Source organism: Apostichopus japonicus, chromosome 9, assembly GCF_037975245.1.
Source record: "Apostichopus japonicus isolate 1M-3 chromosome 9, ASM3797524v1, whole genome shotgun sequence".
Classification (NCBI taxonomy): Eukaryota; Metazoa; Echinodermata; class Holothuroidea; order Aspidochirotida; family Stichopodidae; genus Apostichopus; species Apostichopus japonicus.
Window position 1 is genome coordinate 16,993,277 of NC_092569.1, and position 25,208 is coordinate 17,018,484.

The 25,208-nt window shown below is 33.6% G+C and overlaps 1 protein-coding gene across 2 annotated transcripts; it reads right to left on the reverse strand.

Annotated features, from left to right (window-relative positions):
• Positions 1-261: 261 nt before the first annotated feature.
• Positions 262-24,793, reverse strand: LOC139973648 (uncharacterized). Of its 2 annotated transcripts, none has more exons than XM_071980467.1 (8): positions 24,653-24,793; positions 21,170-21,215; positions 20,449-20,618; positions 19,912-20,176; positions 3,118-3,332; positions 2,661-2,963; positions 2,050-2,320; positions 262-842 (listed from the first exon to the last, which is right to left on the reverse strand). In XM_071980467.1, the coding sequence occupies exons 1-8, from the start codon at positions 24,731-24,733 to the stop codon at positions 541-543; spliced, it is 1,653 nt and encodes a 550-aa protein (XP_071836568.1). In that variant the 5' UTR covers positions 24,734-24,793; the 3' UTR covers positions 262-540. The 2 variants fall into 2 exon arrangements, with proteins under 2 accessions (XP_071836568.1, XP_071836569.1); XM_071980468.1 differs by lacking the exons at positions 262-842; positions 2,050-2,320; positions 2,661-2,963; positions 3,118-3,332 and adding exons at positions 16,257-16,895; positions 18,126-18,387; positions 18,999-19,304; positions 19,460-19,674 and having other exon boundaries at positions 24,653-24,777.
• Between the last annotated feature and the right edge of the window lie 415 nt (positions 24,794-25,208).

A 25,208-nucleotide genomic window follows, 5' to 3' on the forward strand; every position in this document is an offset into this window, starting at 1 on the left:
CAATACTTAGCTACATCGGTATTCGGAGGAATGTATTGAAAACAAATTAAACTAGTTTTAAAACAAGGAAGTGTTTTTAGTGAAACGCAGCTTAAAATGAAGGGTTGCGCTGCACATCTATCAAGGTAATTCCATTCATACGCAATGACAGAGATAGACATTTAATTCAGGGCTCTCGTCACATGACCCCCTCCCCCACCCTGCTGGTTACGCCACTGTAATTCATTATTATAAACACAAGAAACCAAATAAATACACACATATGACCATTTCGTTTATTCATATTTATGACAGTTGAAGCCCAATTAGTTTAGGTAATAATTACAGTTAAAGGAATATGCAACAATGTGTCTGAAGATTAATGAACAAATTATTTCCTCAATACAGTTGCTTGAGAGGTTTCAACCCTCGAAGATTATTTATAAGATATCGATACTACAAAAGGCTCATGTCGTCCAAGTGATTTTTTGTTCTTATAACGAAATATATTTTCCACAATCTATTCGATAGAAACCACTTGATAGATTATCCGCCATCAACTCAAGAGGATAGTCGAATTTTCATCTCAACAGTTTGGGGGTTGCAGTAATTATTATTATAAGAAGAGATCCTCTCTCCGTTGCCTCCATTGTAGTCCCCGTTGAGGTTTTCATCAGTACAAACTATATTGCAGCCTCCGTGTTGGAAATAATGACAATATTCCCAATGGCAATCAGAGCACCAACGATTCGAGTGCCACCAGCCACTTCTGTGCCTCTCTGCGCAGTTGAAGTTATCGCATGCGTCATTGTCTTCGTCGTATGTGCTGAAATGCTTTCCTTTGTTACTAGAGAGATAATAACCTGCGAATTAAGAACCGATCCATCAGTGGTTAGTTTGTAAACAAAACAAAAATAATGTAAGCAATGCTTTCCTTTTCCAGACCTTTCTATGAATCAGAAACCGTACTAAATTTTCACCAAAGAGGGTGGGGGGTGGGGGCATCTCACTGGTCTAATTGAAAGATATTAAGAAACAATGTGTCTTTTCATACCTTTATTTTAGTTTTGACACATTTTAAGAACTGGAATATTAACATTTAGTTTCCTGTATCCTAACGGAAGCTTAGTGAAATATGTATGTTAGCTGGTCATTTCCCAGGAGGGATTTTTGCTTACATAAATATATATATATATATTGTATAAATCATTTCCTAGTGGGAGATGCCGAGTTTCACAGAGGTTGAAATCAGGCTTATATTAGAATGGTGGTTATTGGTTTCCCGTAGCTCTGAGAAATTGCATATTCACACTACATTTTTCACGTGAGTACACATCATGTTTTCTTTGGTAGTCATATTACTGTTGTATTGAGCAATGCAGCTATAAAATATTAGCAATCGTATCGGATAAGTCATATGTCTTCAAACATTGCCGGGAACTGATCGACGTCACATGTTTGGCAAGGAGCTTGTGTGCGTTTGTTAAATGTATGAGTGTTTGTTTTTAACTGTGATAACAAAACTCGTAATATTTATGTTGACCTTACTCAATAGATACGTGTATAATGCTAAACAAAGCTTAATGACATAAACGTCTTGATTAGAATCAAAAGTTAATTATCAAATGCAACTTATGAACACTTTTGTGTTTATTTAGTTTATTAATAAAATACAAAGATAGACACAAGACAAAATAACACGTTCCTTGATATGTATGCAGCCAGTATAGAGGAATATGAAAGGTATATCATTTATAGCCCATCACGTGTTGGGAGTAATAAAATAATAGTAGTCTCTATCGTTCACACTACTGAAATGGACATGAAGCAAGATTTCATCCTATTTACTTAACCAGAGTGAGGACGTATGTCGGAGCCGGAAAGGGAAGGGAGGTTTTATGCAACAACACAAAATGTGTTACAGCATGTCAGGAACTAACGATGTTTATATTTAACGTTCACATGCCATTTGTCACATTTTCAAAGTAGATTCCTTACGTAATTTGAAGTTTGATGTATCATTCTGTGAATGAATATGAATTGCAGACATTACACATATTAACAACAAACCTGCATATCCACTGGGACTGGTCCTGCTTCCCAGTTTATTCATTTTGTACTTGGTGTCCTCGGACTCTATTTGAAACTCTGTAAACTCAGAATATAAACTCGTCCCATCTGAAGTAGTAATATCAACTCGTAGTTTGGTAGGGTTCTGATTCGTCAGGTAATAGAGTTTCTCATTCCCAAGCCATAAGTTTCTGTTGTTACCAAAGCCTTCTTTGTATGCAGTCCAGTTTTGATAAAAACTAGTTTCGTCATCAGTGCGACGTTGAAAAACCTATCTTTGGAACAATAGAAAGAGGCATTGAAATCAACGAAAGGAAATCTAAACGGTTTAACAATACTTAAGAAGCAAAGCTCTACAGATCGTCTGAAAGATTTCATCATAAATTTGTAATGCTGAATTGTCCTTTAAATTGATGTCTGACTGATAACTGACTAGTATTCACATGTTCAATGTATTTTAAGATATGAATTGTCATATTTGGAACCTTCTGTCATGCTAAATTGTTGAATGTTGGTCTAACGTAGTTTGATGGTCTAATGTATATACCTAGTGCGAATGTATCGAGAGCATTTACTCATAAGCATAAATGAACAGCGTTAAAATGACTTACGGTCCATCCTTCGTCGCCGTGCATTTTGCATTGAACATTGAATGGAGACTCTGTCCACCCAGAAGGCATGATTGTATATTCGCCATCGCCATGCCCAGCGTCATGAACATCCTGACAGTCTGAATACAAGGATTCACAAGTTTCACCGTCACCTTCGTATCCTTCATTACAATAGCACTGTCGTATTTCATTCCTGACATCACACACAGCGTCGGTACTACATATGTAGTCGTCACAAGTCAGTCGGTTATTGTTACAAGAACACTTTTGTGTGCAGTCTTCGTTAACGGATGTTTCTCCATTCTAGAATTAAATTGATGAAAATATTAAAAAACTAATATTTCAAATGGCTATTGTGCTTATATTTTGTGTTATTGTAACGTTAATAAACTTAAGGTTTATTTCTGTTCCGTTTACATTGTCACTTGGTATTAAACTTAGTCATGCGAATACTCACTGGTATAACCAAGTTGGCCTCTGCTACGAAACACCCGCATTCACTCGCACTGATGCAGTCACTCCCTTGCATGACGAAACCAGTTGGACAGGTGCAGCCCTCAGTACCCAAACAGTCACTATCACAACCAGATTGTCCGTTGGGATCTTCACATGTTGCTTGGCAAGTACATGTTTCGTAGATCATGTTCGTAGGACATGTAGAGATCAATGTACCTGCCAGTTGTTAATACCAAGAAAATGCTTTCAATTTTGACAAGAATCATTGCAAATACCTCTGCCATGAAATATGATATATTATATTATATATCATTTCTGAAGTTTAAAGTTAAATAGTTAAATAAGAAGAAGCAACATTAAAAACATTATGCATAGTGTAGGATATGGCTTTGATGTATACATTTTTTTAAATAATATAATTATGATTGTATTATTTGGATTAACGTTTTGTCTTTGCTTTTTATTTTTTTTTTACTTACCTGCATTACTTTCGAGTGGTCCAATATGGGTAACCTTATATTGCCCCCATTCATCAGTTATACGAAAACCTCTGTATGTTTTATAGAAAGAAGCTCCATTAGATAATTCTATGTCCACACGAAGCTCGTAGTCTGCTTGGTTCGTCAAATATGATAACTTTTCATTGCCGAGCCAAAACTCAGTTGAGAGAAAACCAAATCCATCTTTATACTGTGACCAACTCCTATTGAAGTTCACAGAACCGCTATCGCGGCGTTGTATGGCCTGTAACAGAAGAAAAACATATTGCGAATACTATCACCACTCAAATACACTCTCTAAATATCACACTTATATGAAACGGACAATTACATTTATCCAGTCATGTAACTATTAACAAAGATCGTTTCCGAAAAAACAGCCCAGTCTCGACGTTACTGAGTGGAGGATGCAACTTGCCGATGACCCTGCACATTTTCAAGTCATAACACCTACCTGCTAACATAAGGCTTTCACGTTTTATCGTTTTATTTATAACACAGCTTATCACGTTTAAACTATGATATGAGCATTTCCATTTAGACGTACCGTCCAGCCTCCTCCACCAACGTCGTTGTTGCAGTACACCTCAAATGGTTCTTCAAATCCCTCTGGCTTGATAATGTATACTCCGCTAGAGTTGGACGTAGAACATTGACATTGAACGTCTCGGCAGTCTTTTGGATATTCAGAACGTTGATAAAAGAAGAAATGAGCCACTGTAATAAAGAAATAAAATTATTGAAAAATGATATATTATGCATGCTTTGTGTTCAATTTACAACAAAATCGTGTCGCCGTATACTGATACTTGACCGTTAAAGAAAATCCTGCTAAGAAATTGACAACTCTCTGTGATTTAACAGATTGCTAAAACTGCATCAGCAAAGATGGAACTAGATAATTGTTTGAAAAGGTACATGACCACTTTACAACAAATTTGGTAAATATATCATTTCTTGTGTTATAATACGTTGAATTAATTTATTTCCCCCTCCCTCTGTTTTTTTCTTTCTCTTTTTTCTTTATTTTTCGGGGGGGGGGTGGGTGGGGCCGATTGTTTGAAGTAACATTAACACCTTATATCAGATTTGGTACATATATCATTACCTGTGTAAGAATACAATACATACATCTATTTTTCTCTCTCTTTTTCCCTCTCTCTTTTTTCAGTAACATTTTTCGGGGGGTGGGGCGATATGATTTATATTATAAAACAGTTGTCAAAAGTGTAAGTTTGAATGTTGTTATCTTTTCGAAAGTGAGATACTAAATACTGTCTCACACAGATACTGTCAATGAAACAGAAACAAAACCAGACATAAAAAAGGAAGTTAACTTGGAAAAAATGAAACTCATTTATATTGGTTAACTACGTGTGTTAATATCTAGATGGAACGACAAAACAAAGCAGTTAAGGTCAATGGGTGAAATATCTTACTTTGAGTGTCATCTGTAGTTGAAGGTAAACTTCTCCGATGAACAGTCTATTAATGAGAAGAAGAGTCATTAAAAATATATGTCAAAATGTTCTGTTAATTGGTTGTAACTGCTTGTAAGGAACTATTAATTTTTCTCATTTTCATTTATAAAATACACATGTACAGGCAAATTAAGAATTTTGGATGAAACAAATTCAAAATGATTAATATTCTGATTGGTTATTCACGAACATTCTTACCTATGCCAAGATGTCAAAGAACTTCATCCATTACAGTGATGCAATTATTTTATTTTAATTTTGAATGTGTACCCAACTTGGTGAAATGAGTTAAAAACAATCAGAAATGACTGTAAATATTTGCCATAATAACATTTATATATATATATATATATATATATATATATATATATATATATATATATATATATATATATATATATATGGGGGAGGGAGGTGGGTTGGTTGACTCAACCTTAGCTAGAATTCAAACTCAATATATTTCTGAAGTTTTTCTTCTTCTTATTTGCACTAGAATTATTTGCAAAGGTATTGACTATACATAGAAGGAACATAGAATAAAAATATAATATATTTTTTGCAAACTATGTAAGCGATGAAAAATTAATAAAGACTGAAGAAATTCGAATTTTACTTTTTTTAAATTAACGAAAAGTGTGAACAAAATTTGTTTGTAAACATTAATTTTCATATAAACAGTCGTCCCATTACATCATTAAGTTCGATATGACATTTGCCTGTATTTTATTTATATAAGTAGTAACTTCAGTATGAGATAAAAACGTGACAAATAATCTTTGATTGTTGTATATAACATAGCAATTTAGACATCGTCGCAATATGTTTAGACTGGTATATTTTACAATAAAAGTTTTTGTTATCAAAATTGTATCGTTTCATTTGTTTGCAGGAAATGAAATAAAGCAATGATTTTTGTAATGACAAAGATCCTCAAATTGACATAAAAAATAAAATTTCTTACACCATCGGCGCATATATCGTATGCGGTGCTATCGTAGCGTTGTCAGGGATGATAAGTAAAGTAAAGTCAAATTTATTGATATTCATCATAAAATGACAATTTAATAAAATGGACTACGGCATCTCAAAAATAGGTTAAACAGTTATCTATGTATAATACAATTCAAAGTTTTAATACTTCTAGGTAAAAATGATCGCCTAAACCGTTCTGTTCGCATACGTGGGATCGTGTAAAATCTACGTGGTTTCATGTAAAAATCAAAGAGAGGGTGATCGGAATCCTCGACTATAGAAGAAGCACACTGACAAATTAAACGACCAATAAAATCATCCGTCATGGTAGAATACAACTTGACGGATTTAATAAAGTAGTCTAATTGTCCTTTAGAACAGGATGATAACCAAACTGGGCCACAGTACACAAGGAAAGACTACACCATTGTCTGAAAAGGCCAAAGCTGCTTATCAAAATCTAAGCCAAAGCCGGCGAGCCTACGAATACAATATAATCTCTGGTTAGCTTTTGATGCCATATTGTTCACGTGGGTATTCCAAGTAAGCGAGCTGCTGAAGGTTAATCCAAAATATTTAAAACCTGATACAACCTCAATCACATTATTGTCAATGTAGTGAATGACGATTAGAATTAAGAAAAGTTTACTTGTGAAAGAAGTTATATCTGTGAATACTAACGAAGTGACTTTGAGTTAAATGATAATTTGAGCATATCGTTTATAACATATTTGCCAGTGCTTTATAGCTTGATAAAACATATCAATTATTTCAATGAATAAGTAATATGGCGTGAGTTAATGTGTAAAACAACCACAGCAAATACTTTATGTATTTTCGAATTGAGTATATGAAAAGAAATTAAGAGTTCTATAAACCATATATGGTATTTATTAATTAAGACCTTTCTTACACCGTGTAAGTACACTATTGATGAACATGGGAATACGGCTCGGTATGAATTGTACAAAATGCATGCGGTAGGCTTACACGAGATATTAACTGATGTAAATAAAAAATATGCTTTAAATTGCAAATAAACTAAAAATATTACATGTGAAAGTACCTAGCGATATTTAATATCGATATATCTGTGTTACAAACTGATTAACGTTACATTAAAGAAAAAGTCAAACAAATTAAGGGTGAAATTGGAGCTCTGTTTATAGTAAAGTACCCATGCAGATACTTTTCAAATTACAAGAATATCAAAATATCGTACTTAAGGGTTTTATTGCCAAGTTAAAAACTACTTTTTTGATAGTTTTAGAAATTGACTTAATAATTATGCATTAGTCTTAAACGTCTGGGAGACCGGTATTTGGAACTTCTAAGTACTTTTAAGACAACAAGAAGGACACATTGTAACAAACGAGAAAACATTTATACACGTATATTATTTGTTTAAACCAAACAACAACTTCAGAGTTCTGACAATTGTCTAAGTTAACACAGTATATACTATAGTATATTAATTAACACGGTATATACTGTAGTATAGTATTGCCAGTGAATTATAGCCATTAAAGTTTACCAATGCAAGCATGGCATGTAAGATAGTTGCTAAGTTCAATTATTCAAGTTTAAAACAAGGTTACATTCAAAGATTAACCAATGCTTACTCAGAAGAAATGAAATAAAACTAATCGGGAAATATAGTGGTAAGTTAAAATAGGAAGTTTTTAAACATCTTTTCTTTCTGATTCAAAATTAAGTAATCTAGACCGAAAGTATACCTAGTCTCGTTAAATGACGTTGATGGACAAACAAGGACAAAGAAGACGAATTTTAATTACAAACTTTATCAAAAAGGGTAATTTGTTATGCCTAAGCTTTCAGCACAGATATTTCCCAAGTTACTACATAAGAGTCAATGTTTATCTAATAACAAACAACGTTATCATTTTACAGGCCCGCCTATAATATTGCAATAACTTTGTTGATACTTTGAGTATGATATAAATATATTGACAATGATTTTCCTTTGCTATCAATGCTCAAACATAATTTAAGACCTTTGTGACAAAGAGATTAAGTAATGATATGATCAAGAATTTTCAAGAATTTACAAATTTTCTCAATTATACAATATATTATTAAAATAATTAAGTTTGACTAGTGCAAACGCATACGGCGAAGGCGCCACTTGGACAAGAATTGCAGTAATTTTATGTAATAGAAAGCGGACTGCAATTATTATTCGATTACATGTTTTTCGCTTGAAATAAGAAGCAAAAGTTTGATACTTGAATTAATCAAATTTAAAGATTGTTTTTCACTCGAGTATGATTAACCTATCCTTTACTTTGTCAATACTTAGCGTACCAATGTAGTCAAATCGATCTGTTACTAGGCAGTTATACATATCTATTTAAAACTTATAGCGTCTTGATCATAGTTAATGAAATTTAGTGAGATCTACCTTGGAACTTTTACAGTTTCCAAAATGAATAGAGTATAACTATTCAATTGTCTTAAAATAACTTTATCAAATGTTGTGTTTTATTTTGAAAAAAGTAAAAGTTATGTACCTAACTATAAAGAAAAACATACGAATGTAGTTTTCAGCTTTAATGTTATTGCATACATCAGCGACGAATGGGAAATTAATACACTTAGCCAGATGTATAGGCGATAAGGTGCGATATTAATTGAAAATATGAGAGAAAGTTTACCAAGGCAATGTAACATTTGAAATATAACTAAACAGAAAATATATTTTTTTATGCATTTTTTTTCTAAGTTGCATTGCAAATTTTAAAACAAAAACACTTTTCTGTAGGCTGCTGAAGATAGATTATTCTTTTGGAAAAAAGGAATTTATATAGAAGAAGAATTGTTTTTCGAAAAATTCATTTAATTTTTTATCAGTGGCCACATTAAAACTGCATGAGCTACTAAAAACCAAAATGTTGTATTATAAATTGTAAAACAGATGATCAAGTTATAACAAGTTTTTCTTTTTTTGTTGGAAAATTTATAATTAAGCAAGCAAGAAAGAAACATGTCAAAAAAATGCCCAGTAGTTGAATATTCTACATTGAAATTATAAGATCTAACAAGCAACACAGAAACGTGGACGCAAAGATTGGTAAGAACTAAGAACAGAAACTGTAAAATGTTTAACTCACCGTTTCTTCCGAGGACGTAAAGGCGCTGGTTGTTGTGAACAAGAATGCAAATACTGCTCGAACAGCCACGGAAAGCTCCATATTTATGAATGTCTTGGTAAAATACGAATGATAATTCAAATGAATTGTATCTCTAGAGGTAAGAAATATTCCTAAAAACAATGGATGACCCGAAGTGCATTTATAAAGTTGTAAACTTATGATGTCTCACAGCCAGATTGCATTGTACTTGTACGTTGTATTTACCGTCTTTCAGTTGTAAACATATAAGGATTCAAAGGCATCCATCCACAATGGAAACTTCCAGTCGGTCAAGAAAGAGGGATTCGTTACGTCACGTTGCCGAGATATCTATACATTGTACGCGAATTTGCCATTTACATGTTTGTAGATGACTTGTGTGTATTTAATGTATAGAAGCGGGTTGAGTATAACAATAATATTCTAGTATAAGACACTTAACCAAACGACGTTAAGTGTCACAGAAAGCTGAACTCACGAAATAGGTGTAGATTTTTTTTTTATTCAATTGATCCTAGAACAATTGAAAAGTTGAAAACTGTAAGGAAACAACGATGAAATTCCATTTTTTTAAACTTGAGTTGCCATGGTCTATACTATCAGCATGCAACGTGCTTGTACTGCTAAATATAAGGTACTCAATTGGTATACAACCTTTACTAAAATTATTCAAATCACTTCGTGGAATCAACGTTCTCTACCCTCTCCGTTTCTTGACCCTCTCTTATTTAGTATGTGTACTTTTGATACACACCTACAAACGGAATCACATACACCAGTGATCTGCATAGGGAGAGGGCAGGCGCAGAGTGTTTTCCTACATACCATTTCGGGGACGAAGCGGGGAAGTTCATTGAGTTCTACTACAAAATATATTATAGATGATAGAAATAATATCATTTAACATATACCAAATTAAACATGTTCCTTAGATCCTTCCCCATTGGTCAAATTTGGTGCCCCAAGTAACATTTGAACAATTGTAAACTATCTTTACTTAACAGCCTTGAAACTAACCATATTTTCCAAATATATTACTGAATTGAAACTCAAAAATGTGTTTCTTTTCAATCGTGATTTACTATTACGTTTCTTACATTGTACAGATATTGTTTTAGGGAAGTTAATAATAAGCGGACAGAATTTCAAGCGTAAAGATAATCAACACTTCCGAACAATAACAGTGGTATTTTAACTAGTAGATGTTGACGTCTACACAAATCTTTATGGTATCTAGATAAATGGGTGTCTGACCGTTATTAGAGCATAACGAGAATGCTATTATATTTTATGTTAAAACTGGTTTCTTATAAATATTCGGAGACCTTGTGTGCTCTGTTCTCATATTGTTTACAGTACATAAATGCATCGCTAACACTTTGTTTTCAAAATCCTATGTATTTCTTTAGAATCGGTGTATTATTTTAATAATGACTTGCCGAATCGAAATTAGAATTAGTATACAAATAAAACATGGTACAGTGATGTGATTTTGACAATTAGGTTCATTTTTTGTCCTTCCAATCGTTTTGTTTTAAGTTATCATTTTTGTTTGGACTATAATTTAATAGTACAGTTTAAGCTGTCTCAATGTTCTTGCGTTACTATAATCATGATATAAATACCTTTGCATATGACGCTCAGTTTCGGCTGAGGTTTCATTCAGCAACTACAAAACTGTTTGTCCAACGATGGTATAAAGTTATAAACGTACACATATTATCGCAATCATCGTTGCCGGTTATCTCGTTGGTTACATTGTGTGATAAATGGAGGGAGATGGGGCCTCGTAGCAATACTAGAAAGCAAAATAATAGGATACTATTTAACACGAGACGCAATTCCCGTCAATTACGGATAACGTCCATCGCAAACTGTTTTAATAGAGCCTTAAATTGCATTTTGTAATTGTAGTCCAAACTTTTTTCTTGCCAACCGATATCATATTTTTAGTAAGACGGGGGGGGGGGGGATTGGAAAGAGACATTTGACTGGAGGAGGCTCGTATCCCGCTTTTTGTTTCAATCTGCGACTAGAAATTGAACTAATAATCTTCTAATTATAGGTTTCTTGAGTGGTTTTAATCTTCAAATATTAAACATAATTTAATGTATTTTTTTAGCTACTACCAAGAGCTTGTTTCATCTAGTTGATTTTTCTTTCTCATACCGAGGTTATCTTATGACACATTATGTTTTAGAGAGAAATCACATGATCGACTATCCGTCATCAACGACGTAATCAGGCTGATAATGGTTAAAGGTTAATGTTTAAGGTTTTTTGGCAATTGTATCATGGAATAAATAATCGACTGAATACATGCAATATATTCCAAGCCTCCCATGATGTGTATTGATGTCCTTAAACATATTAGAGAATTTTACTTTATATGGTTTACCTTGTAAGTTTACCGATATCAAAACCTTTCTTCATATACACATGCCTATTACAATACAAATTCATAACCGTCACCCTCACAACTATACAATGTTTGTGTCACTGAAAAAAAAATCATTTTGTTGCCGACACTGACATTGTTTGAGATTTGAGACCCTTAAATACGCTAACGATATCGTCCATGCAGCAGTATATACACTAACATACACATATCCTTTTTTTTCCATTAATATAATAGTTATTTTAGTCTCGATTACGTAGACAGAATTATCAACAAGGAACTTATTTTACAACAGGCTCTAAACAGTGGTTGTTTGTTATAGATAGCTTTAGGCATATTTGTCACGTGGACATTGTTTACTGCGGTTGCCTGCAGACTCGTGACTGATCTGTGCTTTAGATGAATCATTTGAAAAGACTCTGGAAATGCGTTCCCACGAACCCGGGCATGCTCTGACCCAGCCATGACATCTCGGAAAAAGAAAGGTCAACCCTGATGTGAGTACGGGGCTATGTATAGGGCTGGGTCTGGACCTAATAGCCCTCCGAAGAAAGGTGGATTGAGATTTGCTGAGACACTTGGTTCACGATACCGTGGTTCACTTAACATAATTTGGCAACGTTTGCATTTCTAGAAATGACTCTCATTCACCATTGGATATGACAAACCGCTTTATAGTATAGCCTTAAACATTGATTCTAAAAAAATAACGCAAATCTGACATGTCTACCGTGTACTGCGTGTGACTGTCAAAGGTCAAAAAGTTTAGTACGTCGTGTGTAGACTATAGACAACACGTAACATTACAACTAAAGTAGTAAAGTTTCATATGAGGACAGTTTGTGAACATACTCGAGAAAAAACATAGTCATTATCCCTAGGTTAAGAGAATTATAGCTAAGACATATTGTTTACATATAACTTCATTGGTTACCGAGGGCTGAGATTAACTAAGAAGCATGGTTGATAAGTTTAAGTGATGATTAGGTCTCTTTTATGAACATGTTTATTTCGTAGGTCTTCAGTTACGGGATAGGCTATGGAGCTAACGTAATATGCAGTAGGTTAAAATATATTATAACAATAAACCATTTTGGCCTACGATTAGGTTGATTGATGATTATTTACAGGTGATTCATATTTGTTTTTGCAAAGTTCTGAATATTTAAAGATTGTTGAGATTTTCAACGTCAGAGTTCTACGTCCAACTCTGCGGAATATACATTATCAAGCTAGACGGCTTGAAAAACCATTCGAAGTTTTCTGTAACGACTATGTTGGCCATTGGGTCGAGGGGTATTACGTCCATGACTATTAAAAATTGTTCAAGTATATGAGGAACGGCGACATAACTAAAGTATATATTCTCATGTCAGCTCATACCATGCTTTTAAATAGTTTTATTTCCCTAATAAAGTTAATATATTGATTAGCCATTGGAACATCTTACACCAAGAATATGAGATCTCAATGTATTATGTTGCTAGATCTTGCAATTAAAACTAATAATATTTGACGAATCAAACAACACAGACATGCATTTCGTGCGGATAACACATTTTCTAATGGACACTCGAAAATTTAAATTCATAAACCTATGCATCCCTGTCATAAATCTAAGTGCCTTGTGTATTATTATATCTTAGCGTGTTCACTATGAAGAATCTCTAATTCCTCTAAGCAAGACTTACTTTCTGAAAGTGTAATGCACATACTTCACCACGCATGACCGTGACAATGACTCCCACTGTTCTGAGAGACACCGTAGCTGGTGGCATTAGTGTACTATTGGGGCATTAAGTGACAGAGGGCAGCTCTAATTGGATATTGTGGTGGATAACATTGGATATTCCGAAATAATAACAAAGATAATCATCAGTTCTTTTAACGACGCTTTAACGACGGCAATGTGGGAGACGCCGGTAAGGTCCCATGGATTACAGCTAACACGTCGGGTGGCTTCTAATTCAAACATTTTAATTAACATTTGCAATCATAAAGTCTTTCCCGATGGAAACACCGTATATTGCTCTTAGATGAAACCCCACGTTCATATATCCCAGCTGGGTATCGAACCACAGCACCGGTATAGGATATTTCGTGGAATTACTTCAATATTATTTTAACTCCGTTCTACAAACCGCTGCTGATACAATTTATTATGGAAAACATACGGCTTATTCAAACTAATTATTTCCATTAAATCTACGAGACTATAGCACATTCACAACCAGGAACATCGCTAAGAAAGTGGTAGGCCTGTCGATTCATATTGCGCTTGATAATGTAATCATGAAACGGTTTGAAAAATAGTTATTGAGAATATGAAAAATTATCCATCCAGGTTTCCGATCGAATAGGTTCTTGCTTGCCCAGTTTGTCGGGAACAAATTGGTAATTTTAAAGCTCATACTGGGACGTTTAGGAGAATCGCTACACATGTAAAATCTAAGCTCGGTAATTTGAAGGTTTAGAAATATCATTTTCTTTGATATCCGATCATCATTTTCCCCCATATAGTTCTACAAGGCTCGTGGCCAGAAATGATTTTTCTCGGGAGTTTGGGCGATAATGCTGGCTGATGACCGTCCTGAGCTGAGTCTTGGAAGAGGGATATCCTCTCCTCTTTGAAGAAATTCATGTAGAGATAAGAGAGCCTATATGTCGCATAATTTTAACTACTTATGTGTAATACAAGTGTCAATTTTACATGTGTGTTATTAAATGTAGGTCTTTTGGCAAATGTATGAATCTTTTAGGAAGTAGGAGGTGAGGGGATCGGGGAATGGGGGATGGAGGGAGTGTTTCGACGTTTAATCTCGAAATGTTGAGCCTTTATTACAAAATACGTAAAATTGTGCTAATAAAACCTTGCTTAGGCCTAGGTTGAGTGGGCATGGGGGGGGGGGGGCAGTTTAACCCGTCAAGTGCATGGTGTAATTCTTCCTGGCTATATACAAAGAGTCATTTTATCCGCACTATCAATGGGAGATTTGGATGCCCCACCCGCCTGCCCCCTCCTCCTCGAAGAACATGTTCCGATATGTCGTCTAAAGCCAGAAGGCCAGGAATTCTAAGAAGATTGTCATACACAAAAAGGTGCTTGTATCCTTCTACCGTCTGGATGACCTGGTTCATCATTTATATCGGAGGATTGACATTGAGTCGTTCACATTCGGTCTCTTTTGAAGTAGATAGCGATTTGATAACATTATGTATTCGTCTCACTTTATATTATAATGTGGTAATTATTTTGTACATAATCGAGGTATTTTCAAAAGTACCACAATATGTTTGATTAATTATAATTTTTCAAGTTCTAGTCTTTTTTCTATGATAACGTCGGTTAAGACAGAGCTTGCGGCTCGCTAAAGATTCCGTAAAAGCAGAACGCACCAAAACATGGTTACATTACAGTGATCCGACTTACCCCCATCCACTCCCACGCTTTTGATTTTATGGTTCGTTAATTGTTTTAAGCATCGATATAATAGAATACATAAACATTTTTAAATAATTGGACGTCTATCCCCCACCCCCCCCCCCTTGGTTATGAATAAAAAATTCTATACTGCACACGAAATGTAAACACATTGAAGACTCGCCCCGCACAACGTGCCGCCATCTTTAACAAGTTAACTTTCCGTTGCTTGCAAGTGAAATTTTTCTCTTGTCGCTACAAAATGCAAACAGTAATGAATCGTGATACCTTGTTATCTTTAGCTGGACCTGAGATGTCCATCGCTGTATCTTTTGTACACTGTGATGTGGATATTGACCGCAGCTGTATGTACTGACTGTACACTAGTGTCTAATTACCGACGGTAGCAAGCTGTGTGTGTATTTTCTGGGATCGATGGGGGTGTCTAACACTTCTGTACACCTCATTCGAAACTATTTCAGATTACCGGTATAAGACGTTTCTTTTTGCGCGAGTCTTCACACCCTTTGAAGGAGAAGCAATTTTAACTTCCATATTTAATGTTAAAGATAGAGATGCTAACAAACCCTTCCAATACAATCCAGAAGCCTGGTATGGTAATATTTTGATATACACTGTTGTGTTATCATGGTACAGTGCAATCAAAATTAATCTCAAATTAATCTCTTCCACATTATTCAATGGATATTGAGTGCTGGGAATACTTTTTCTTTACCATTCTTTTACGAATTGTCTTTGGCACAAAGTCCAGGAACTGAATGTGTGAAACAATAGTTGATATCATAAACACAGAAACAGGATGAGACTGATATAATGATATGGTCGACGACCACGGATATTATAATACGACATTGCTTGGCAATATGAAGCTAGGAAGACAAGGTCATCAGGCAAAATTTCAAAAGTAGAATAATTGATGGTGCTTTTACAATATTTCGCTAGATCTGTATTACGGGGAATGTATTGCAAAAAAAAAACAACTAATTTTTAAAGAAGGAAATGTTTGTAGTGAAACGCAGCTTAAAGGAAGGGTTGCGCTATTGAGGTAATTTTATTCATACGCAATGACAGGGATAGACATTTGATTGGGGGTTCTCGTCACCTGCCCCAACCCCCCCCCCCACCCCCGCTGGTTACGCCACTGTACTTCAGCGATATAAACACAAGAAACCAAATAAATACACCTATATGATCATGTCGTTGATTCATATTTATTACAGTTGAAACACAATCAGTTTAGGTAATAATTGCAGTTCAAGGAATATTCAACAATGTGTCTGAAGATTAATGAATGTTTTTTTTTTTGCAGTCGGCGCCTCACATTTGAACAAATACTCTCCTCATTACATTTTTCTTGAGAGGTTTCAATCCTCGAAGATGATACATGATATATCGGTACTACGAAAGGCTCGTGTCGTCCAGTTGATTTGTCTTTCTGATAACGGAAAAAAAATATCTGTTCGTTTTACATCTCATATTTTCCACCATGGATTCGATAGAAACCACATGATAGACTAACCGTCATTAACTCAAGAGATCGGTCGAATTTTCATCTCAACAGTTTGGGGATTGCAGTTATTATAATAGTAAGAAAAGATCCTCTCTCCGTTGCCTCCATTGTAGTCACCGTTGAGGTTTTCATAAGTACAAAGTGAATGACAGCTGCTTCCGTATTGGAAATAATAGCAATTATCACTGTAACAATTAGAGCACCAATGATTCGAGTGCCACCAGCCACTTCTGTGCTTCTCTGCACAGTCGAAGTTGCCACATGCGTCATTGTCTCGGTCATGCGTGCTGAATTGTTTTCCTTTGTTAACATAGAAATAATAACCTGCGAAGCAAAACAGCGAGGACCATCAGTGGTTAATACTTGGTCATTAAACAATACCTTAAGTATCCTGATATATTGCAAACTTTTGTTGGGACATAAAATAGGTTTTACAGTTGAAGAAGGAAAGAAGGGGGCGGGGGATTCACATTGATAGTGATTCATAATTCTTTTATAATGGAGTAATTCCGTGATCATTATATATTAATCATGTGCTGATTTATTTTGTTTTGCTCTTTATTTTAATCAGGCTTACTTTTAAAGGAGATGACGATTGACTTGGATTTAATTAAATGATTATTAATATAAAAAATAGTTTTGTCTACAGGAAAATATTGTCTAATGATAATAAATATTATGATAAAATTAGTAAATATTGTGTTTGAATCTAAATGAGAACAAAATTTTGGGCTTTTCATTAACTAGTTTTTAGAAATTATTTTCACATTGTAATTTCAGTCTATGATTAGGGTTGTCTTTGTCTTCAAACACGGTGTGTGGCCTTCTTGGTATATTTGTTTCACATAACATATAAGAAACATTATTATGTTAGTAGTGTGTGTTCCCTGCAAGCCCTTGGTATTTAATTTGTCTTTAAATTGTTCTGTGAAGATTTATTTCTTTTCCAAAATATTTACTGTTCTTAGACTGATCCTTGCTCATTCATCATGTGTTTTTTATCATCGGCTAGTCAGACTACTTCAATATTTTGTAAATGATACCAACGGTATTCAGCTGATTCGATGATATAGTTAATGATATTCGTTAATATCTAACCTTGAACTGTTTATTGAAAGTAACAGATCCAGATGGGACAATAATTTTTGCAATTGTTCACTGGTTCAAATCTTGTTCGAGACAAAACCATCTTTGTGTTTTATAAACATTATAACGCCAACACTAGCGAATGTAAAGATGGTTCTTCACATCAATCGCAAGGTATTAAGATACTTGAATATACGTGGTATTATTTCTTCACTATTTCTATCTGTTTTGTGTTCTAATTAATGCGTGACATTATCATATATATCCAAGAAATGGATTTTAAACTTGAAAAATTATCTTTGTTAAGGTTTCTGTGTATTTAGAACATATTTTGTAGGTAATATTTATCATCAAGATGTATTGAAACAGCTACGAACATTTTCTCATGAAGTTTATTGTGAACATACTAGTAATTTAAACATGACCTATTATCCAGGGCAATAAGCAAATGTCGAATATGGAACAAACCTGTGGTTCCACTGTGAGTGCCCAGTTTATTCATTGTGTACTTGGTGCTTTCAGATTCGATTTGAAATTCTGTATACTCAGCATATTTAGCCGATCCACTAGAAGTAGTGATGTCAAATCGAAGCTTGTAGTTCTTCTGATTCGTCAAGTAATGAAGCTTTTCATTTCCAAGCCATAAGTTCCTGTGGTCACCAAAACCGTCTCTGTACTCAGTCCAGTTTTGATAAAAGTTCGTAGAGCTATCAGTACGACGTTGAAACACCTGGAAGGATATCGAGTAAGAATATTAAAAGAAAGATAATAGTGGGAGTCGTTGAAGCATGCTAACAGCCAAACTCAATCTAAGAATACCGCACGTCTACACACACACACGCATATATATATTTATATATATATATATATATATATATATATATATATATATATATATATATATATATATATATATATATATATATATATATATATATATATATCTTATACATATCTTATACATACGCGTCGATTTTTGATGATATAATTAACAATTTCATTATCTTGTTGACGTTCCGTCATCCAAAAGATTAATACCTAGGCATATTAGCAATTTACATACAAATAACGTCTATCCTTGCCTTTGCCGTTTCTTTAAGTTAACCCTGGCGACGTACACCACATGTCCCTGTAACTTGTATCGAGTCACATATTGTTTTTCCTAGAAGGAGGGTGATGTTAAGGGTTGTCGTCATTCACATCTACTGAAATGTTTTTAATATACTGAATCCATGGTAAACATAAACGCGTACTTCCATTACCGTTAACAATAGAATAATTCATAAAACAATCATAGAAACATAGTTGAAACGTTTCTATTGTTTCAAATCAAAGACTTACGGTCCATCCTCCACCGTTTTCCATTTTACAATTTACGTCGAATGGTAGACCAGGCCATCCAGTAGGCATTATTGTATACACGCCATCCTGTCTTTGTCTAGCGTCATACACATCCTGACAGTCTGTATACAAGGGCTCACAAGTTTCACCGTCACCTTCGTATCCCGCATTACAATAACACTGTCGTACTTCATTCTCGACATCACACACAGCATTGGTACTACAGCTGTAGGCTGCACAGGTCAGTTGGTTATTGTTACAAGAACACTTTTGCGTGCAGTCATCGTTAACGGATGCTTCTCCATTCTAGAATTAAATTGATGAAAATATAAAAAGACATATATTTCAAATGGTGATGGTGCTTACACTTTGCGTTATCGTAACGTTACTTAACTGAAGTTTTATTTCTGTTTCGTTTGCATTGTCACTTGATATTGAAAATACTGGTGCAAAATACTCACCGGTACAACCAGGTTGGCCTCTGTTACGAAACACCCACATTCACTTTTATTGATACAGTCACTCCCTTGCATTAAGAAACCAGCTGGACAGGTGCAACCCTCAGTACCCAAGCAGTCACTATTACAACCAGATTGTCCGTTTGGATCTTCACATGTTCCTTGGCAAGAACATGTTCCGTAGACCATGTTCGTAGGACATGTAGAGATCAATGTACCTGTCAGTTGGTAAGACCAAAAAAATACTTCCAATTTTGACAAGCATGATTGCAATTACCTCTGCCATGAAATACAATCATTTTAAAGTAAAATGGTTAAATAAGAAGAAGTAACGTTGAGAAGATTATGCAGATTGTAGAAAACGACTTAAATGTATATAATTGTTAAATAATAAAGTTTTCATTGTGTTAACATTAACGTTTTTCATTTACTTTTTATGATCATTTTGTACTTACGTGCATTACTTTCGAGTGGTCCAATATGTGCAACCTTATATTGCCCCCATTCATCAGTGATACGAAAACCTCTGTATATTGTATAGAAAGAAGCTCCGTTAGATAATTCTATGTCCACACGAAGTTCGTAGTCTGCTTGGTTCGTCAAATATGATAACTTTTCATTGCCGAGCCAAAACTCGGTTGAGAGAAAACCAAATCCATCTTTATACTGTGACCAACTCCTATTGAAATTCACAGAACCGCTGTCGCGACGTTGTATGACCTACAACAGAAGAGAAACAGATTGAGAATACTATCACCACTTAAATACATTCTCTTAATTGCACACAAATATGAAAGGACAATTAATTTTGTCCAGTCATGTAACTATTAACAAAGATCGTTTCCGAAAATAATACCCCAATCTCGACGTTACTGAGTTGAGGATGCGACTTGTTGGTAAACCCTACATATTTTCAAGTCATAACACCTATATGCTAACATAAGGCTTAATCACGTTTAAACTATGACATGAACATTTTCATTGAGACGTACCGTCCAGCCTCCTCCGCTAACGTCGTTGCTGCAGTACACCTCAAATGATTCTTCAAATCCCTCTGGCTTAATAATGTATACTCCGCTAGAGTTGGACGTAGAACACTGACTTTGAACGTCTCGGCAGTCTTTTGGATATTCAGAACGTTGATAAAAGAAGTAATGGGACACTGTAATGAAGAATTACAAATATTGAAAAATTCTATAATATGCATGCTTTGTGTTCAATTTGTAACTAAAACGTGTCACCGTTAACTGATACTTGACCGTTAAAGAAAATCCTGCCGAGAAATTTACAATTTTCTGTGATTTTAGGGGATCCCTAAAACCGCAGCAGGAAAGATGTAACTATAGACAATTGTTTGAAATGTAACATGAACACCTAACATCAAATTTGGTAAATATATCATTTCCTGTGTTAGAACACATTTGCATTCATATATTTTTCTCTTTCTTTTTTCCCTCTCTCTCTTTTCTTATATTGTTTAGGGGGGGGGGTGGTGGGGTGATACAATTTTATTATAAAGCAATTGTCAACAATTTAAGTTGTAAAATTTATCTCACACAGATGCTGCCAATAAAACAGAAACAAAAACAGAAATAAAAACATAAATTTATCTTGGAAATAACGTAACTCTTTTATATTGGTTAACTACCTGCTTTTATATCTAGATGAAATGGCAATACAAAGCAATCAAGGTCAATGGGTAAAATATCTTACTTTGAGTGTCATCTGTAGTTGAAGGTAAACTTCTCCGATGAACAGTCTATTAATGAGAAGAAGAGTCATCACAAATATATGTCAAAATGTTCTGTTTATTGATTGTAATTGCTTGTAAAGAACTATTAATTTTTCGCAAATTCATTTATAAAATAATCATGTATTTAAGAATTTTGGATAAAACAAAATCAAAATGATTAATAATCTGAATGACTATTCAAGAACATTCCTACCTACGCCATGATGTTAGAGAACTTCGTCCATTACAGTTATACAATTATTCCATTATCATTTTTAAAATGAAATTTTGGTGAAATTAGTAAAAAACAATCAGAAATGACTGTAAATATTTGCCATAATAAATGTTATATATGTATATATATATATATTTTTTTTTAGGGGGGGGGGGAGTTAGGTTGGTTGACTAAACCTTAACTAGAATTCAAACTCAAACTTTTTGGGAAGTTTTTCTTTTTCTTATTTGCACCAGAAATATTTGCAAAGGTATTGATTATACATTCAGGGAACAAAGATCAAAATAAAATATATTGTTTGCAAAGCTATGTTAGCGATGGAAACTTAAAGAAGGCTTTTACTTTTTTAGATTAACGAAAAACTGTGAACAAAATATGTTTGTATACATTGATTTTTATATAAACAGTCGTATCAGCATATCATTAAGTTCAATATGACATTTGCCTGTATTTTGTTTATACAAGTAGTAAATTCAGTAAACGAAGAAAACGTAACAAATCATTTTTATTTGCTATATTTAACATAGCAATTTGGACATCGTCGCAATATGTTTAGAGCGGTATATTTTAACCATGAAAGTTTTTGTTGTATCGTTTCATTTGTTTGGAGAAATTAACTTAACATAATGATTTTTGTACTAATAAAGATCCTTAAATTCCCATTAAAATGAAAATTTCTTACACTATTGACGCAGAGATCGTATGCGGTGCTATCGCAGCGTTGTCAGGGATTATAAATGAAAGACGATTGGAATTAAGAAAAGCCTACTTGTGAAAAATAATGGTTTTTCATGTATACTGCCAGTGTTTTTAGCTTGATAAAACAAATCAATTATTTCAATGAAAAAAGTATACGACGTTAGTTAATGTGTAAAACAACCACAGCAAACACTTAATGTCTTATGGAATTGAGAATATGAAAAGAAATTAGGAGTTCTAAAACCATATGTTGTATTTATTAATTCAGACCTTTCTTTCTTAGTGCAAGTACACTATTGGTTGACATTGAAATACGGCACGATATGGAATGTACTAATTGCATGCGATAGGTTTACATGAGATATTGGCCGGTGTAAATAAATAATATGCTTTAAATTGCAAATAAACTAAAAAAATAATACATGTGAGAGTACCTAGCGATATTTGATATCGATATATCTATGTTATAAACTGATTAACGTTACATTAAAGAAATAGTCAAACGAATTAAGGGTGCAATTGTTGTAAACGTCATAATTCGAAGTCGCCGGGAACTAGGTTTATATTATAGTACCCATACAGAAGAATAACAAAATATAGTACTTAAAGGTTCTATTGTCAAGTTAAAAACTACTTTTGTGATAGTTTAAGAAATTAACTTAATACCTGTGAATTAGACTTAAACGTCTGGGAGACCGATATTTGTAACTTCTAAGTACTTTTAAGGCAACAAGAAGGACAATTTTGAACAAACGAGATAAACATATATACAAAGATAATATTAGTTTAAACTAAAAAACAATTTTCGGGTATATTATAGCAAGTTAAGTTTAGCCATTGAAGTTTACCCATTCAAGTATTGCTAAGTTTAATTATACAATGTTAAAATAAGGTTACATTCAAAGATTAACCAATGCTTACTAAGAAAAAAAGAAATAAAACTAATCGGGAAATATATTAGTAAGTTATAGTAGCAAGTTTTATAAACATATGTTTTTTCTGATTTAAAATTAAGTAATCTAGACCAAAAGTATACCCAGTCTCGTTAAATGACGTCGATTGACAAACAAGGACAAAGAAGACGAATTTTAATTACAAACTTTATCAGAAAGGGTTATTTGTTATGTCTAAGCTTTCAGCACAGATATTTCCAAAGTTACTACATGGAAGTTTATGTATTTCTAATAACAAACAACGTTTTCACTTTACAGGCCCGCCTATAATATTGCAATAACTTTGTTGATACTTTGAGTATGATATAAATATATTGACAATGATTTTCCTTTGCTATCAATGCTCAAACATAATTTAAGACCTACGTGACAAAGAGATTAAGTAATGAAATGATCAAGAATTTTCTAGAATTTACAAATTTTTTCAATTATACAATATATTATTAAAATAATTAAGTTTGACTAGTGCAAACGCGTTACGGCGAAGGCGCCACTTGGACAAGAAGTGCAGTAATTTTATGTAATAGAAAGCGGACTGCAATTATTATTATTAATATTACATGTTTTTCGCTTGAAATAAGAAGCAAAAGTTGGATACTTGAATTAATCAAGTTTAAAGATTGTTTTTTATTCGAGTATGATTAAACTATACTTTACTTTGTAAATACTTAGCGTACCAATGTAGTCAAATCAATATGTTACTAGGCAGTTATACATATCTATTTAAAACTTATAGCGTCTTGATCATAGTTCATGAAATTTAGTGAGATCTACCTTGGAACTTTTACAGTTTCTAAAATGAATGAACTTATAGCGTCTTGATCATAGTTAATGAAATTTAGTGAGATCTACCTTGGAACTTTTACAGTTTCTAAAATGAATAGAGTATAACTGTTCAACTGTCTTAAAATAACTTTATCAAATGTTGTATTTTATTTTGAAAATATCAACAGTTATGTACCTAACCATAAAGAAAAACATACGAATGTAGTTTTCAGCTTTAGTGTTATTGCATACATCAGCGACGAATGGGAAATAAATACACTTAGCCAGATACATAGGCGATAAGGTGCGATATTAATTGAAAATATGAGAGAAAGTTTATCAAGGCAATGTAAAATTTTAAATATATCTAAACAGAGAACATACTATGTTATGCAATTTTTTTGATTAGTTGCAATGCAAATTTAAAACAAAAACACACTTTTATGTAGGCTGCTGGCGATAGATTATTCTTTTGGAAAGAAGGAATTTATATAGAAGAAGAGTTCGAAAAATGCATTTAATTTTTTATTAGTGGCCATATTAAAACTGCATGAGCTACTAAAAATCAGAATGTTGCATTATAAATTGTAAAAAAAAAAGGTTATCAAGTTCTAACAAGTTTCTCTTTTTTTTGTGGGAAAATTTATAATCAAGCAAGCAAGCAAGTAAAAAACATGTAAAAAATAATTCCCAGTAGTTGAATTGTCTACATGACATTTTGTTTAAATTATTACATCTAACAAGCAACACAGAAACGTGGACGCAAAGATTGATACGAAATAAGAACAGAAACTGTAAAATGTTTAACTCACCGTTTCTTCCGAGGACGTAAAAGCGATCGTTGTTGTGCACAAGAATGCAAATACTGCTCGAACAGCCACGGAAAGCTCCATATTTATGAATGTCTTGGTAAAATACGAATGACAATTCAAATGAAATGTATCTCTAGAGGTAAGAAATATTCCTAAAAACAACGGATGACCCGAAGTGCATTTATAAAGTTGTAAAATTGTGATGTCTCACAGCCAGATCGCATTGTACTTGTACGTTGTGATTTACCGTCTGTCAGTTGTTAACATTTAAGTATTCAAAGGATCCATCCACTGTGGAAACTTCCAGTCGGTCAAGAAAGAGGGATTCGTTACGTCACGTTGCCGAGATATCTATACATTGTACGGGAATTTGCAATTTACATGTTTGTAGATGACTTGTGTGTATTTAATGTATAGAAGTGGGTTGAGTATAACAAGATTATGCTCAATTCTTTTATTAGACACTTAACCATACGTCTTTGAGTGTCACAAAAGGCAGTTTTACGAAATATGGTGTAGAATTTTGTTATTAATTGATCCTAGATCAATTAAAAAG